We start from the raw sequence: 17,401 nt of genomic DNA on the forward strand, positions 1-17,401 counted from the left end.
GGAGCGGGTGGAATGGATTGTTGTGTCTGTCTGGCAGGCGCCGTCGAGAAGCAAATCATGCAGAGCTAGAGGGGCAACGATCCGCCCCGAAGAAGCTCCGGCTCGTCATTTTGGCCCTGCGCACCACGCCCTGGGTGCGAGCACGCAGCCAGCCTGGCCGGCGCCGCCCAGCAGCCCGAGCGCGTGCCCGCCAGAGCTGCCCTACGTGCGGCTCTGCAGCGTGGTGCGGTGCCTGCGCTATTTGTATACAGAAGTCCTGCGGCTCTAGCCATTCCGTGCGCCTTCCCCGCCTCCAGCGTGTCCCTGTGCTCTCCCCGCCAGCCCCAGTCCAACCGTGGCTGCACACGTATCTATCGCTACCCGTCCGCCCGCAATTACCTGCGTCCGCTGCGTGGATCCTCCGCTTCCTTCCGTCTCCAGTCGCGCAGCTCTTTGGTGCCGAGGCTGCCAAGCCCTCCCTCGCTCCGCCGCTCCCAGCCTCCGAGACGCACCACGAGCGCCGTTGCGTTGTCGCCGTCCTGCGACACCTCGGTCGCGAAGCTGACGACATCGCGCGCCCCCTGTTCTGGCGTCCGCGCATCCTTCACAATGTCCACGATCTCCTGGTCGCTCAGAGTCCCGGAGACCCCGTCTGAGACCATCGCCATGAAGCTGTACTCTGCAGGCGCAAGCTCTATGCGTCGAATCTCCGGCTCCGAAGAGACGCCCACTCGCTTTGAGTGGATGTCGCCGAAAGAACGCGTGTTGGCAAGCCCGAAGATACGCTCTTCTCCAAACGAGTCCGTTGCGAAAGCTGCTGCATATCTCCGTAGCCGTTCTTCTTCCGAGGGCAGGGATGGATGATGATTCGACGTCAACGGCATGGGTTGGCCCGTTGCCGTATTGCAAAGAATGATGCGCGTATCCCCTACGTGGGCCGTGACTATGGTGGATGCAGAGCCGGGGGTCCAATAGGGTGCCGGGGTTGGAGTAGAGATCAGAGCAATGCTGCACGTGCTGCCTCCCTTGAAACGCTTCGTTCCGCCGATCCTCTTGCCAGCATGAGACGGGCGTTCCAGGATGTCTTCGTCGTTGATTGCGCGGTCTGACTCCACCAAGTCTTCATCGGTCTTGTTGACCTGCGCCGACACAAAGTCGAAGTCGGCTTTTAGGAAGGCGTAGGTGAGTACCGTCTCGATGCCGACTCCTTCAGCCACATCATCCGGAATGTTTGTATGTTGCAGTTGGCGGCGCTGTACCACTTCCCTCTCCAGGGTGTGACCTTTGCCACCGGCTGATGTGGAGAAGAAGTCTGGCTTGAAACGCTTGAAGTAGCCCCCGACGAGATCTCGCCATGAAACGACAATTTCCCGCTCAAGTTGTTCTGCATTGGGTACGTTCTCTGATTGCCTTACCGAAGTCGCTCCATGTGGAGGCGGGGTTGTATCGTTTCTCCCGCTGGGTGGTGTTTCTCCGTTTGCGGAGTCTGGTACTTTCGCGGGCTCTGTTCCTGGAGGTGTGTGTGTGTCAATCGCTCGAAGACTTTCGCGTCCGCTTGGCGGTGTGCTGGCGCCTTCTGAGGTATCGGGATCGCTGAGGCTGCTTTTGTGTGTGAGGCTGCTCTTGAGCTCGAACAGCTGTGTGCTTTCCTCCAGGTACTTGTGCAGTCGCTCCCTTAAGAAGTCGCTGCACTCATTGCCGCCATGGCCGTCAAAGACTCCATAATAGAAGACTTGCGGGTCACCACTGGCGCTGTCTGCCGACGTGTTTTCGGACAGTACCATCCTGCTGCTCCGTGTCAACGAGACGGGCTGCCTCTTGGCAAAAGCGGGTATCTCAATGGTGCCAGCTTGGAAAGCATCTTCGTTGTAGGGGCGCTGGCCTCGCGCCACCGAGACACCGAAGTGGTGCTTTGCGCTGCGCAGAGGGATGCGCACAACAGTGGTGTCGCGCGCGCCTTGGAAGGGCGGGGCGGCAGCAGGCAACCTGCTGCCATCGCCTTGGGTGTGAGGGGTCGACTTGTCGCGGGGGAGCTTGTGGCCGGGGCCGGCGGAGTGGTGTTGGTCAGGATGCAGCGAGGACGAGGGGATGTGGGTGACGAAGTAGTCGTGGAAGCAGCGAGCTTGGTATTGGAGGCGGCGACATGAGGGAGCTTTCAGCGTAGAGGGCGTGGCGCCGGCTCTGACGATGCGAATTGCTGGTGTGCACATGCTTTGTCGACAGGGACCGAGAGCAGCATGGTGCCTAGAGGCGGAGCGCCAGCGGGAGGCTTATCGGCAGCATTGGAGGCGGCTTGGAGCGATGATGATGGCGGCGGAGAGACGGAGAAATGCCTGCTTGTGTCCTCCCGCGTTCGCCCGCACTTCCCCCACACCCCAGCCCGCGCCTCGTCCTCACGCCATCCCCCAGCTCCTCCCCAGACTCGGCGTGTCCGCCGCATCTGCTCCGCGGCAGTCCGCAGCTGTCGCTCTTCTGCCGCGAGATCACGCGAGCTAAGCCCAGCGCCACAGGCCAGCCAAATCCGCGGGAGCTTGCACAAGAAGCACGCGGATCTCCTAGTCAGCGCATCGGCACAATGACGATTGGGCGAGCTTAGAGCCACCGCACTTCAACGATCCGAAGAGCAACCCCAACAACGGATGCGTCCACGACGTCCGCCCCTAGTAGCCCGAGCTTGGAAGGTGCCAGCGCCAAGGATGATGAATACTTGGTGGAGCCACCCTTCGAGTGGGCCGCAATTTCTGGTCATGAGGCCCGGTCGAACCACTTCCTGTTTGCCTGTGGATCTCCGGGCACGTCTTTGACAAAGCCTTGTACCACGAGAGCTGGTATGTTCTTTCTTTGCTTCGCTCAATCTACATCCCCCTCTTTCTCCCTTTTCGGCCCATATCCGTCAACATCATGCATACCCTCAAACATTAAAGCATGGCGATTACGGTATTGGCAGTGTTTGAGGTCGTCTGAACTAGACTCTGGATGCATGGTGATCTGTTATTGGCTTGCCTATGTTCACAGACTTGTACAGCTTCAACGCATCATGTATCTTACCAGAGAAGGGCTGATGCTCGAGCCTGGCCGACTGCTCGTTGGCGGCGAGTTAATCCGCACGAATTGGTTACATGCCTCATAGGAAAATCATGGGATGGGTAGATGAACACAAGGTCCGGACGTAAATATAAGTTTTAAATAAGCATATTTACGTCCGGATCTTGTCCTCAACTGCCCTTCTTCACCACCAAGCTCCGCGCGACGGGGCACACCCACACATCCAGGATGCAAGCTTTGTTGACATTCGGGAGAGCAGGATCTGCTGGACGCCGGCAGTGGACCGTTGCGTGAACTGCTACCCATTCCTTGTCGTTTTATTCTTTGACGCTCCAACATGGCGTCCCCTTCTTACCAGTCAACACCAGGATCCGCAAGCTTCTGAATTACCTAACGCGGACATGTAGGTAGGTTCTTCAATGATGGTCGTCCTGAAGTTGAAGGGGAGAGCATAATATCACGAGTTGCAAGCGCATGGCCAGCCGGGTTTCCCACCGAATTGTATTGTATCTACCCAGAATCTCCTATCCTATGGAGAAGAAAAAAGACGGGCAAATCCCCTGAAAGCACCAAGAACCAAACCAACCGCCATGGAAAGAGAGCCCACGGCCCCATCGCTACCGGCAGCTTGGAATAGAGAAGCAAACGCTCAGCGATGCTGGGCGAAGAAGTTCTTTCCGACAGGGTGCGTAAGCACGTCCGCCTTGAGAAGCTCCTCGGGGGCAACGCCACCGGGCGTCCACAGCTTGGACACCAAGTGCGGGGTGACGCCCAGCACGACGGCGTACTCGTCCTCGGCCGACGAAGACATACCGCCGCCACCACCACCCTGCTGACGAGACTCGACCGAGCCGCGGACGGTCATGGTGGCCAGGCTGACCCTCGTGCCGGCCGGGTCGAAGGCCATGTGCCAGGCGCGAGCCGGCAGGCCACGCAGCGTGCCGACCACCTGCAGCGCCTCGTGGACCAGCGCCTCCATCTGCTGGACGCCGCTCGAGCGCTCTGAGATGGGGATGATGGGGCTGAGCGTGGCGCACAGCTCGGCGGTCGTGGCCTTCGCCTCGGAGGCGCGCCAGGCGCCGGGAGCCGCGAAGGCGGCGCCCAGGATCTCGGCCTTCTCGTTGGCGAGCTCGCGCAGCTTGGTCGGGTCGCGGGCGCTGGTGTCGGCCTCGAGGGCGCCGAGCTCGCGCAGGCGGGCGACCGTCTCGGCGCCGAAGCGGTCGGTGATCAGGTCCTCGCCGAAGAGGCGGTCGAAGATGCGGCGGTTGACGTGCGCGGTGACCAGCAGGGTGCGGAACTCGAGCTTGTTGAAGATGCGCTCGAGGTCGAAGCTGCCGACGAGGGCGCCGAGCGTCTTGATCATGTCGGCGGTGCGCTGCTCCTTGGAGCGGACTGACGTGTGGATCGTGCCGCAGTAGACGTCGGCCCACGTCTCGATCTTGGCCAGCAGCAGCGCGTACTGGTTGCGCGTGCTCTTGAGCACGTCGGCCGAGTCGGGAGATTGAGTGGTCGCCGGCTGCTGAGGCTGGGGCTGCCTCCAGTTGGCGGAGCTCAAGGCCTTCGAAGACGGCGGGCGTTGCTTCGAGGGCGTGCCGCGCAGGTTCTCGGAAGACGACGGGTGGGACGACGAGGCAGCCAAAGACACCAGGGACGATTGCTTAGACAGCGGGTTCTGAGTGGGAGACTGCTGGAAAGGGTCGTCGGAACGGCCGAGCTGGTACGAGGCGCGCTCGCGGAGTGCCGGGCTCGAGTTACGACTGTTGAGCGGGCCATGGATTCCGAAACCAGCGTTGAAAGTATTGCTAGCCTTCGAGCCGATGGAGCGCGAGGAAGGAGTACGCGCGACGACGGGGCTCTGGACTGCCATGTCGGAAGCAGGGATTACGCTCGTGTTCAGGTCGTGCCTGTCAGGCGGGGGAAAAGACCTGTTGGCCTTTGCAAGAGTGGCCTTGCTAGGAGTAGGGGTCACATCGACGTCGGGCGGAAGGGTCATCTGGGCCTGAGGGGTCGACTTCTTGCCAATCGAGGCGATTTCGTCGCCAGGCTTGCCTGCGGTCTTGTTCGGCGTGTTGTAAGCAAGCGCCTGCTCGCCGGGCTGTTCTCCACGCGAAGGGGGCTGCTTGCCAGGGTTGTGCAGCACGAAGCGCACGTCGCCTTGCAGTAGGAGGATCTCGTTCTGCAACACGAGGTTACGCGCCTGAAGGAGACGGCGGTCGTCGTTGCTCCTGCGGAATTGTCCGTTGAGGTCGCGGAACTCGTCCATCAGCTCGATGAACTCCTGCCTGCTCTGCTGGTATTGCTGCTTGGCATCCTTGAATTCCTGTTTGGCCTCCTTGCACTCCTGCTTGGCCTCCTTGCACTCCTGCTTGACTTCCTTGCACTCATCCTTGATGTCCTTGTATTCCTGCTTGAGATCCTTGTACTCCATCTTGAGCTCTTGGTAGTCGCGGATCTTCTGCTCCAACTGCGCGGCCTTCTCAGCAAGTTGGGCTTCTACAACGCTAAGCCTAGAGGCAAGCTGGGCAGAGTCATTCTCGTCCGTCAGAGTGATGTCGAGGCCGTTGACTTCATTGTTTACCTGTGTAGTGTCCTCCATGGCGTCGACGGCGTGGAAGTCGTGGAAGGTGTATGGGTTGGGGTTGGGAGTATTTTGCAGTGAGACCGCACCGTTGTCGGGAATCAGAGAGTTCGATTCTATTATGGTTAATCCAGGTCCGTTCGCGACGAGCTCTTCAAGGTAGTCGTCCTCAGCTGGGTCATACACGTCGAAGTCCCGCGTGCTGTAGGTGGGCACGCTGCCACCGTTGAAAGAAGTGAGGAAGGGCGAATGGCTATTGTGATGCGGGTAGTGGTGCCTGGCGTGTTCCTCCAAGGCTTGCTGGAGCTGCGCGAGTGACACGTATTCCGCGCCCGTAGAGGTGGGTGGTGCTGAAGGTGCGGAGCGTCTTGGACTGCCGGGCGACGGCGGATGGGGATTAACTGCACCCATGGTGGGCCTTATCAGTGTTAGCCGATCCATGGAAAGGAAGGTTAAAAAAGAATATCTCACCGCGTGCGTGTCTGGAGTGTGTGACGAAGTGAGGTCCAGGCAACAATCCTGCTCAACGTTCACAGGGAACAACGTGACTTGCAGAGTACCGCCTGCTGGTGCTTCTGTCGCGGGCTTCGCTGGTTAGCTTGGAACCTGCTAGTGAAATCGATAGCGGCGTCTGTGAGGTTTACCCTTTGTCACTGTCTGCCTGCACAGACGTTGGATGCGACGCTTGCCGTGGCGCCGACGCGTTGTCGTTACAGATCTCGTGACAGGCGGCGGCAACTGATGTTCAGCGGCACTCGCAGCGGAGCTTGACAGCGTTTGTATCCTGGTCGAGACGGCTCTCTATCGCGACGTTGGGCAGCTCAGGTGCAAACTCTAGCGCGACGTGCGAACCCCGGCGCACCCGCGAGGAGCTGCAGGTTTGTCGAGCTCGTGGTCGAGCAAAGGGAAACAGGATAAAAGAAAACGTCGGGGGGCTGTTGTGCGAAAGATCTTGACGAACTCTCGAGCGACGTTGGTGGGGTTGAGGAGGAGAGGAAGAGGTTGTCGCGAGGGTGGGCAGCTTTTATGCACGCATCGCGCATCAACCAGACAACCGGGACCGTGCGGGCCCAAACCAGAAGGCACACTGTGGCTAGGTGAGGTCAGAGAGGTGAGCTAGGTGAAGAGCTAGAACACGTGCCTAAGATGGATCCTTTTCTCTTGGACCGCGGAGAAGTAGCTGTGCCGATGGTCGATTCTTCCTTGAGTGATGGCAACAGATTTAGACTCTCCTCACCTAAGAGGCATAGTATTCTAGTATGAATGCTCTTCAGAGCCCGATACAAGCTCATCCAAAGCCAAAGCTTGGCGGTGATATGGTGTATTTGAAGGCGTAGGAATCCTTCGCCTTTGATGCTTCTTTATGCGAACGACATCGAAGCAGAACGAAAGCTTTCTCACAGCTTTGCCTACTAGCGCCGTTTGCAAACAAGACATAGTCCCATATGGGTCGTGGAATCCTATGTCCGGACGTATTTGTGCGAGTTTGACACTTGCCTTTCAAGCCAATACAAGATCTTACATTCGGACCACTGCCAATAGTAGTAGTGAAATGTCGGAAGTCGACACGCAGTGAAAGCATGAATCCAACACAGTCGCGTAAGCAGTATCTCGCAAAGACTCAGTTCAGTTGACATTAAACACTTTTATATTACAAACTGTATATCTATGAACTTTTGTCCAGCTTGACGGGCCGAATAGGGCGAAAGCGTGAATGCAGCACTCCAATGATGAAATACACAGGTACAGACCTAAGGCGCATCAATAGTCAAAGTAAAAGATATGGTGGTCAAGGGCGGGGAAGGGGAGGGCGTTGTAGGAAGGGCGCGGAAATTTCCACATTGTCCACTAGAGATGACGTCATCTGATAGCGAGTCAGCAGAGGCCAATGGATCTCTACTCCACGACAGTCGGTATGATGAACGTTTCGAATGGCTTTAGGGCCAGCCCACGTGTCCTGGCGTTGCAAAGGCTGTGGGGTGGCGAAAGTGCCTCGCAGAGGGACGGGGTACTAAGCAGCTCAGTGTGCGGGGGCGAAGCGCCTGTTGAAGTGATAACCATATTAGAGCACAGTACGGCAAGGAACGCATGCAAACAAGTATCTTAGTCTCGGCTTGTATCATGCTTCAGCAATGCTTTAGCAGTAACGTCAAGCCGTGAACAAATGCTATTGACACGAACCCAGGGAAGCCGCTATCCAGGAAAGACACATACCCACCGAACTCCCATATAGACCAGAGCCCGACACGAGAAGTTGTTCCGGTTGTGCTGCCTTAGACAGCCTTGGAGAAAAGGCTGCGGTAGACGGCATCGACGACGGGCTGAGCAGTGATCTGGCGGCCGCCGAAGAATCTGCCGTTGAGGCCCTTGATGGCATTCTCGCCGCCCTGGACGGTTTCGAACTTGACGTAAATGTCGCCTTGTGTGTTCGGATCTAGAGCAATGTGAACGACCGTGCCATACTTGTTCTGGCACTCCTCTTTGACGTCATCCTCAAGCTCCCTCATCCAGGCTTCTCCCTCTTCCCTGATCATGGGTTAGCCTTTTCTTCTGCAGTGGGAGGTGGCTGACTTACTCCTCGGGATCAAACATGTTCTTCAGCACGACACAACGACTAGCCTGGTTGACGGTGACCGGGAGAGGGCGAGCCGCCTGCACGACGGGCTTGATGATCTTCTGTTTGTCGGCACCATTGGTATCAGCAGGTTCGTCAGTACGTGCAAGCTTCCTCATGAGAGCATCTCTGCTGTAGTTGTTGAAGTTCACGCCGGCAACATCAGTATCGTCAAGCGCGCTGGCACCACCGGTACCCTTGTCGTTGTCACGCCCTCCAGCACGGTCGAACGTGCCACCGGAGCCGCCGGCATGAGCGCCGCGGCCACCCGAGCCCGAGAAAGCAGAACCCTGGAAGCTGGGTGGGCCTTGGCCATTGAAACGTTGAAGAAGATTGGCGGTGGACTCGGGAGTGAACTTATCGTTGCCCAAGCCAACACGGATGGGCCGTCCAGCCAAGTCGAAACCGTTCATCTTCTCAAGAGCTTCCTTAGCCTGAGCGGGATCGCGGAACCTATCCTAGTCAGCCGTGCCTTGACAGATTTATGGAGGGCTCAACTTACTGCACAAAGCCATAACCGCGGCTACGGCCAGTGTCCTCCTTTTGCAGTTGCACGAATTCCAACTCTCCGAAGGGCTCAAACACATTCTGCAAGTCGCTCTCAGTGATACTGAAGTGAATGTTGCCGACATACAACCTGTGGAAGGGTACGCCATTGTTGTTGCCACTGTTTCCATCTCCAGTGCGGGCTTGACGGTTCTTCTCGGCTTCCGTGAGCTGGGCGATGATGGGAATACCCATTAGTTTCTGGCCGGTGAGCTGAATGGCTTGCGGGACAGACTCCTCGTTCTTGAACTCGACGTATCCGACTCTGCAAGCAAAGGTTAGCCAGAACACGCACAGAGCATTAGCAAAGGAACGTACCCTTTGGAGCGGCCGCTGACACGATCCTTCACGATCTGCGCCTCCTTGACGGGGCCAACCTTCTCGAAGAAAGCAATTAGATCCTTGGTCCTCAAACGAGCTGCAAGCTGCTGGACGAAAACAGTACGACGGTCACGTTCATCCTCGGTCAAGGGTGGGCTGGAGGAGCGCTTGGTTGAAGGGGAGCGGCGGCGGCCACCGCGGCCACCATAGCCACGTTCCCTATCACGGTCGCGACCACCACGGTCACGTTCACGTTCACGGTCGCGGTCGCGTTCACGGTCGTCATCGCCGCGGCGGCCGGGGCGTCCAGACGGACGGTAGTGCCTATCATCGTCGGGGTAGGGCGAACGGGATCTCGAGCGGGCACGGCCGCTGCCGCGGTAGTAGTCGCCGCCGGAGCGGTAGCTGTCGTCACGGTCAATCGAGTCTCGGGCACGACGGTGGCGTCTCTCAGAATCGCGGCTCCTGCTGCGGCGCTTGCTCCTCAGGCTGCCGGTGGCGCTGCCCCTGTCGCTTCTTGGGCTCCGCATCTCAACGTCGTCGTCCAGGTCGCGCCGGGGGCGATCGCGGCTGCGGTCACGGCGCTTGCGATCACGTTCGCGGGACCCATCTCTGGCACGGTCGCGCTCGCGGCGCTCGCTTCTGTCGGACTTCAGGCGGTCATCGTTGTCAGCGGAGCGGGGCGTGTCCCTGGACTCCGCGGCGCTGGCGTTGGCTGTAGAGTCGAGGAGGGCCTCAACGTCTAGACCTGACATGGCGGAGTTGGAACGCTGTCAAGCTAAACGTGCGGAGTGAGGAAGATCACTGAAGGTGTTTGGATTAGCACGCAACGGCGGATCGGGGGTGTCGAGATGGGCACACCCTGTAACTGTGACGAGCTCGCGGTGGGCGCTGTGGCGGCAATGGTGCGCAGGAGCTGCAGGAAGCGGCAAGGGCTGGGGCAGACACGCGCGGTCTCAAGCACAATTGTGTCGAGCAAGGATTGTGCTGCCGACGAGAGCGGTGGACGGGAGGGAGATGGCGGGAGGCTGGCGAGACGCCGGGACAGGTTAAACTTTGGTCGAGGCGACCGCGTCACGTGCCCTCGGGTTGCCGTCCGCGTCGCCTGCCGCGCGCCTGGCCTCCGTGCCTCCGCGGCCGATCCTGCAGCGATCGTCTGCACATACCACTTGCATCATGCCACAGACCCCAGGGGCTCGTCGAGCAATTAACATTAAATATGTATAGGGATTGTGCGCATAAGGACGTAATCGTAAACTGCAGCCAACCCGATCCCAGGTCCTCCGCAAGCATCCAACTTGCCGTGTGCGGCCATCGCCGCCTGTGCCCCGCAACGCCTCCGAGGTTCCATCGTCATTACAAGTATGTTACAGCAACTACACGTCCACTCCAGGCACTTAGGCAGTCTTGACAACCTTCGGAGGCGGCAGAGCCAGCTCCGTGTTGAACACGCGGTCCCAGAACTTGCTCGTGACACCGAAGCCGTTCTGATAGTCGGCGAAATGGTGCTCCAAGTGATACTTCTTGAGCTCGCGGTAGTAAGCGGGAAGACTAGTGGGTATTAGCTAACGTGATCGGGCTTGGACGGGGCTACTCACTTGCGGTGGTGCAGGAAATAGTGGGTCAGGTCATAGCAGATGTAGCCGAAGATGCCGCCACAGAAGACGGCAGTGGCGGCATACCAGTTGTAGGCGAAAACAGCGTGGGCCAGCTTCCAGAACGGGGTCGCGAGGACCAGGAAGAGAGTCGGAGGCATGACGAGCCGGTACTTGTCCATGGGCAAGTAGTGGTGGATGCCATGGAGGAGAAAGTGGAGCGTGATCCCAACGCGGTTGTCAGGAAGATAGCTGCAGGCTGTTAGTCCGGACACATTGAACGGAGAGAGGGAGCGTACCCATCCAGATGGAAGAGGAAGCGGTGCAGAATGTACTCGACCAAAGTCCACATGCAAAGTCCGGCAACGAAGTACCCGCCAACGTGGGCGGTAGGCAGCTCTTGGCTGGCCAAATAAACGCCGTAAGAGACAGGAGGGATCCAAACCGTGGGAACAACCCACCACGCCGTCAAGCTCAACGGCTCAAGGAAGTTGCCAAACAGAGGGGCGGATTTCCCGCCCTTGTAGTGCCTTGGCCGGTGGACCTGCTCCAAATAGAATTCCTTGGAGAAGCCGCCGAACCACACCTGCGGAAGCAGCGGCTTGTTGAGATCCAAGAACTTGTGCGTCTTGTAGTCGGTTGAGATGTCCGTCTCCTTGCTCAAGTCCTCGGCGGACGACAATCCCGTCGCCTCGAACACGTATTGGGCGCCTCCATTGGCCTTCATTTCCTGCAGGCCTTCCTTGGTAGGCGGAAGCGGCACGATGTTGTCGGGATGGCCGCTGTTCGTGGCAGCGTCGAGCACCTTCTCATTGACGACGAAGCCAACGAGATGCTCGTCAAGGATCTCGTAGGCCGAGTCGGAGTGCGTGTGCGAGATCTCGTCGGCCAGTATGTCGGTCACATCCTTGCCGCCGTATTCGAGGATCAGGTCGCCGCCGCCGGGGTGGTCTTCGACGAAGGAGGTGATGTCGTAGACCTTGGAGCCAACGGTGACATAGCACGACTCGGCGGAGTTGTGGGCCTGGACTTCGGCCTGGGTGATGGTGGGGAGGGTGCGGCCGGGCATGGTGGCGGTGGAGCGCAGCTAGGGTCGCGAAGTCGGCGGAGATCTTTGCGGAGGGCAGGCGACGGCAACCACGGGGAAGCGCAGGGGGGAGGACGCGTCTCGGAGGGTTTTATCTGGTGTTTACTTCTCCTGAGGACTGGTGGCGACGGAGCGCGTCGGAAATGAAAAACAGCGACCAAGTAGACATCGGGGAGCGATCGGACCCGGCGTGCGCTGGACCCTGGGACGGTCTGGAGACCCTCGTCTGACACTGGCGCCCTTTCCATCCGCTGCCAACCGGCCCCATCCCTAGCACGCCAGCTGTCATTCGCGCCGCTCGCTGCCTGCTGCTGCCCTGCCGTACGAGCGGCCGCTGCGGCATCCCACTGCCAATTTTCGCACTCGCCATGGGCCTGCCGCATCCCTCACCGCCTTTCACAACCACGCCTACCGCGTGTACCACAGCTCACCTGCTCGTCACTCCTGCGCCGCCGTGTTGCATCTTGAGGGTGCGCCTATCAATCGACGGCCAGCGTTTACCCGCCAACTTCTAGCGACCTGGAATCGTGCCTTGAGATCTTGTTAGCGAAGATTTACCCAATCAGGAAGTTTGATTGAGATAACACAGGATGAATTTCCTTTACTCTCGGGCCACCTACCGCACGATGCTCTCCGTTTCAAGCCTCTGATTCTTTGGTCCTCTGCTCCCGCCTCCTGCACGCTGATTCCACGAGCCATGAAGTGCAAATCAAAACTACCTCTAAGCAATCTTCGGATCGCCTTCACCTATCCTTGAGACTGTGATAACTTTGTCTATTTGTATCGTTTTAGTATCTACGTCGAGCGTCTCCATGAATCCAGGAACAGATGGTCTGTAAAATCTTGCACAGGTCTTGGGCCTCATCGAGAAACGCGGAGATCCGAGTACGGAGTCTACTGTTGTACCATCGCCCTCAGCAGGTACCAGTGATTCTCAAGAAAAGTAGAAATGTCCCGACGGATTGCCATGATGTTCGCAGCTCTCGAAACACGTGCCAGCGCATTCGCAGAAGGGCAACGGGTGCTGTCAGGTTCAACTGCTACAATGATCTCACTTCCTCATCCTAGATGCCTCACGCTTGGTACTCAAAGCTTTCACTCTCACTTTACTAGGATTCGCTTGATCCATCCTCACCGCGCCTCAACCTCACAGTAATCTCTTTTGCACCTGGGCCCTCAACACTACCTCCCCCACTCCATCCATTTCGTTGAACCACCGCAATGGCAGACAAGAAACACCGCAGCGCGCTCGACCGCTTCCTCGAGCCGCGGCCACCCTATCCGTCTTTATCACCCGACATCGAGATCGGACCTGAAGGTCGAGCCGTCGTGGACACGAGCAACGGCGTCGACGAGGTTCACTTCCTCTCCTGCCATCCGCGTTCCTTCAACGGCCCTCTCGGCGACACAGCCACAGGCGATGAGCGGATCGACGACTACGTCCACCAGTTCCTAATCGACAGGGCCAACTACCGACCCATAGCTAAGGCCAAAAGTGTGCGGAAAGAGGCCGACAAGATTGAAGCCGAAGCTGAAAACAGCAGCACCGAGGAGCACGACAACAGCGATAGTAGCAGCGACGACAGCAGCGACGACAGCAGCGACAACGACAGTGACGACGACGAGGAACCGGACAACATCTTCGACATCCAAGCCCGAACCTGGCGCGCGGTCCTCAAGCGCCGCGAGCACGCCGCCATTCAGTACACTACGGAGGCGCTGCTGACCCGCGAGCTCATCAACCTCGAAGCCTGGCAGACGCATCTCCTCATCAACGCCACCATCAGGAACATCATTTACAGCTTGGAAGGCATGTCGCCCTCACCCAAAGTAATCGTCGATATGAACAGACTGACTAATCACCACAGAAGCTTCACTCTTCATCCTCCGCGACTCACGCCACACCCCTCCCTTCCGTCCTCCCATCATCTGCGCGCACCCCTGCTGCCCGCTCCCCTCGTGCTCCATCACCGCCGCAGGCACCGCCTACCTCAGCCTCGAGTCCGTCACCGACTCCGCCCTGCACGGCCCCAGCCTGAACGGCGGCCTCCAAGCCTCCCCCGGCATTCAAGTCACCGAGGACGTCTTCATTCCCGTTTTCATCCGCCCTCTCCACCAGGCCTTCTCCCCTCCCCTCGCTTCTTCTTCCGACGGGCAGAACGGCGGCGCCTACAAGCCCGACTACCGCGCGCCCGCCACCGCGATCGGAAAGCACCCGCTGACGACAGCAGCAGCCGGCTACTACCACGCAACCGAAATCGAGGTCGACGGAAACGACAAAGACGAGGGAGCCGACGACGACGACATCGCCGTCCACGCCTCCTTCTGCATCTCCTGCCTTCGCAACCTCTACGCCTGCGCCGTGACGCCCCAGATTACCACCGACGACGCCAGCGCCAAATCGGACGGCGCCCACTGCCAGCTGGTGATCTTCGGAGAAAAAGAGAGCCCGAGCTTGGAACAAGGCCAGGAGGAAATGGTCGGCGTAGTGGAGACTGGCAGCGGCGGCAACTCAAGCAGCATCGGCTGGAGCGCCGTAAACCGGGTGAAGATGGAGGAGGACGAACCTCAAGGACTGAACCGTGGTGACGATGACGGCAACAAGAACAAGCAGCAGTTGCAATCTTCGGCTGCCGGCATCCCGCAGCTGGACGGCGTGAGCGACCCGCAAAGTGGTGGCTCGAAAGGCGGCATCGCGGGCGGTGGAATGGGCTGCACTGTGATGTGATGGGATAGCAGCTCCTTCAGGGTGATTGGTGTCTGGCGCGATATCATGACCCAAGTCCCCCTTGCCTAAGCAAAGTAGGGCATCACAACGGATAAGTAAGATGGAGAAGTGCTTAACAATCGAGGCTGGATCTCAAGAATTTGGCTGCCGGACCTATTTGGTAGCGAGGTCATCCGTAGCTTGTAGGAGACTACAAATGGAAACTTCAATGATTACGAGCTACAGAATATCTACGTGAAGTCGTTGTAAAGAGACATAACTGCTCTCAACTTCTGAGTTAAGTGGGTACTTGAATCATATGTCCGGATGCGAATACGCAGTCTCGAAACTGATTTCTACGTCCAGACTTTTGCTTCAGCTGCCCATGTAGGAAGACTTGGAAAAGTCGCATCTACGTCTGGACGTTTGCCTCTACTGCCAAACGTGAATGGGCACAAACCATAACTACCAATCCGCAATCAACTCATTCCACGGCTCCCTATCCTCATCCAATACCTTCCTCGCGCTCTCCTCCCCTACGATCGGCAACTCCTTCACGCCCTTCTTCCGCCAATGCTCCGGTACGTCTTCGATGTCCAACAAACCCACCTGCACCAGCACCGCCGCCTGATCCCAGTACACGTGCTCGCTGTAGATCTTGGCGCCGCGCAATGCTACGATGTTGACCAGCACGATCTCGACAGGCAGGTTGGTGGGCGGGATGCCCGGCAGGATCCATGGCATGGACTGAACGTGCTTGAAGCTGATGAGCAGCTCGTCGACGATGCGGTCAACACCGATGGTGCGCGAGATCAGGCGCGTCTTCAGCCCCGTGGGCGGGTCCGCGCGCGGGCTGATGGACGGCAGGAAGTACTCGTTGTAGAAACGCGCGAGGTCCTCTTTCCCCTTGGCGCCCGTCATGGTCGGCGTGAAGGTGACGTGGGGTTTGCGAAGGTCGGTCATGGTGCTGAGGAGTTTCGCGCTGTTCGGCGTGCGGAATTTGTCTGGTGGTGCCGTAAGCTTTGTGCGGCTTAACAACTAGGAATTGGCGACTTACGCTCCTCGTTCTCTTCCCAAACGGTCTCGATGTCTAGCTCAGCGGAGAAGCCTCGCCGAATGGTGTCTAGAGAGCGGCTCCACGCGACGGCATCGGCGACCTTGTCGTACTCTTCTAGGTCGTGTTCAGCGAATCCAGGCTCGACGCCTTGGTATGTGAAGCACGGGTACTTCAGCTTCGACTGCAGGCCTCCAGTACCGATTCCGGGCGTGATCTTCTTGGTGATGGTCCTCCTCTTGCCCTGGATACCCAAGATCTCTGAGTTCTTGTTCACGCCGATTTGCGTTCCAGCAAGGTGCACCATGACGCGCAACGAGGGCATGAACTGTGTTTGGGGGTCCGGAATGGACGAAGGGTAGTAGGCAACGAGAGCGCTGAGCTTTAGGTCCTGGCGAATGAAGGTCTCGAGACAGACTGAGGCAGCATCACCGAAGGCTGGAAGAGCAGAGCTTAGTTATACGACGGCACTAGACGGGAGGACATGGTTGAGTAGGATAAGTACCTACTATGGCATACGTGCCGCCGACACCGAGGCCGTCCTTGAGCGAGTGTAGCGTCTTGACATATTGCTTGCCGCCATCGCCGAAGGGCAGATAGTGTACATCGAAGCCCTCCTCACGCCATGCCTGCAGGGTGGAGTCGTCGAAGTCGTCGCTTTCAGCCGTCACATACAGACACGGGGTGGTAGCTCTCCAGTTCAGAAAGGCGCTGCCGCCGTGGACTTTAAGAGTGGCCATGATGGGGTCTGAGGATGTCGGGGAGGGACGCGGAAGCTCGAGCACATGGACGGTCGCCAGCAGGCGTCATGGTTGTGGGGTGATTGGTGAGATATGCTGCGAGTGTGCCAGGTTCGGCGCATGCCGGCCACGCGGGGCGCGACACGCGCAAGCTCACAATGACGTCATCCTTGCCGGGGTCCATCTCATAGTCCCGGCCGGGAGCTCTGACCTCGACATCCAGCTGGAGTACTCGAGACTAGAAGCGGGTTTGTTCCAACGCATTCGAGGGAGCAGCAACTAACGTACACATATTTACGTTGGGGATCAAGGCCACGGCAGGCGACAAAATACATTGGCCTGCCCGCATCTGCCTTACACAGGCACTGCATCATCATATTCACATGCAGTTGAATATAAGATCTAGACGTAAATGTAAGGTTTGAGTGCGCATATTCACGTCCGCATCTTGTATTTGACTACGAGGCAGATGCGGGCGGGTCGCGTTCTTTTGTAACCACACACTGTGAGGCTCTGCGTCAACTGTTACAATGCCGATTTAACCAGCCTCAGCTGACCACCGCCGCCAGGAGCTTCACCTTCAACCCGCAAATCTCCCCTGCCTTCTCCGCGACGACTCAGATTGGCTACAGGGTCTCCATTCCGTAACAAAAGAGGTGCATCAGAACAAGTGGATCCCCCCCTCCAACGCTGAAACGTGTCGTCGAACGTGCGTCTGTTGCGAATCCGGTTGTCGGGATTCCAGGTACGATCTTGCCCAGCATTAATTACAGGAAACTCACAGCAGGATTGTCGCCTTTGAACATGAAGCCACCATGTCGCTTAACGTCAATTTTCTCTACACCCTCCCGTACGGAGTACAGTGCTTCCCTGTGCTTCTCATCAGCGCCTACACCGCCAATGCGTGCAACAACATCAGGCTTGCCCAAGCGTTTCCGTAGCGCCCTATGCTGCCAATGCGACGGGAACATGCGTGATAGTGTCGCTACTAATCGCCTTACTTTGTCTGTGCACATTCGGGAACAGGGGTAAGTCTAGCTGTCAGGGGCCGGCCCGGGGTGGAGTTTGTGGGTACACAGGCGCCAGACAAGGGTTGAGGCGTGGTGGAGACGGGCCCGAGCACAATGTGCGTTAT

General features: G+C 58.3%; 6 protein-coding genes across 6 annotated transcripts; 1 reads left to right on the forward strand and 5 right to left on the reverse strand.

The window, feature by feature from the left end:
- Positions 1-374: 374 nt before the first annotated feature.
- Positions 375-2,189, reverse strand: PTC6 (Protein phosphatase 2C 6; the record flags this gene model as incomplete). Its single annotated transcript, XM_066776700.1, has 1 exon — positions 375-2,189. The coding sequence occupies one exon, from the start codon at positions 2,187-2,189 to the stop codon at positions 375-377; it is 1,815 nt and encodes a 604-aa protein (XP_066632542.1).
- Positions 2,190-3,673: 1,484 nt separating this feature from the next.
- SLS55_005251 (uncharacterized protein) lies at positions 3,674-6,013 on the reverse strand (the record flags this gene model as incomplete). The annotated part of the gene is made up of 1 exon (XM_066776701.1): positions 3,674-6,013. One exon carries the CDS (start codon positions 6,011-6,013, stop codon positions 3,674-3,676), a length of 2,340 nt encoding a protein of 779 aa, XP_066632543.1.
- Positions 6,014-7,875: 1,862 nt separating this feature from the next.
- On the reverse strand, positions 7,876-9,838 carry rsd1 (Phosphatidylinositol-3-phosphatase SAC1; the record flags this gene model as incomplete). Its single annotated transcript, XM_066776702.1, has 4 exons — positions 7,876-8,128; positions 8,178-8,669; positions 8,719-9,027; positions 9,081-9,838. 4 exons carry the CDS (start codon positions 9,836-9,838, stop codon positions 7,876-7,878), a joined length of 1,812 nt encoding a protein of 603 aa, XP_066632544.1.
- Positions 9,839-10,480: 642 nt separating this feature from the next.
- Positions 10,481-11,747, reverse strand: SCS7 (fatty acid alpha-hydroxylase; the record flags this gene model as incomplete). Its single annotated transcript, XM_066776703.1, has 3 exons — positions 10,481-10,634; positions 10,682-10,930; positions 10,978-11,747. The coding sequence occupies 3 exons, from the start codon at positions 11,745-11,747 to the stop codon at positions 10,481-10,483; spliced, it is 1,173 nt and encodes a 390-aa protein (XP_066632545.1).
- A 1,239-nt stretch (positions 11,748-12,986) lies between these two features.
- SLS55_005254 (uncharacterized protein) lies at positions 12,987-14,493 on the forward strand (the record flags this gene model as incomplete). Its single annotated transcript, XM_066776704.1, has 2 exons — positions 12,987-13,579; positions 13,761-14,493. The coding sequence occupies 2 exons, from the start codon at positions 12,987-12,989 to the stop codon at positions 14,491-14,493; spliced, it is 1,326 nt and encodes a 441-aa protein (XP_066632546.1).
- A 444-nt stretch (positions 14,494-14,937) lies between these two features.
- On the reverse strand, positions 14,938-16,266 carry SLS55_005255 (uncharacterized protein; the record flags this gene model as incomplete). Its single annotated transcript, XM_066776705.1, has 3 exons — positions 14,938-15,476; positions 15,530-15,964; positions 16,032-16,266. The coding sequence occupies 3 exons, from the start codon at positions 16,264-16,266 to the stop codon at positions 14,938-14,940; spliced, it is 1,209 nt and encodes a 402-aa protein (XP_066632547.1).
- Between the last annotated feature and the right edge of the window lie 1,135 nt (positions 16,267-17,401).

This window comes from Diplodia seriata (genome assembly GCF_021436955.1).
Source record: "Diplodia seriata strain FDS-637 chromosome Unknown scaffold_5, whole genome shotgun sequence".
Lineage (NCBI taxonomy): Eukaryota > Fungi > Ascomycota > Dothideomycetes > Botryosphaeriales > Botryosphaeriaceae > Diplodia > Diplodia seriata.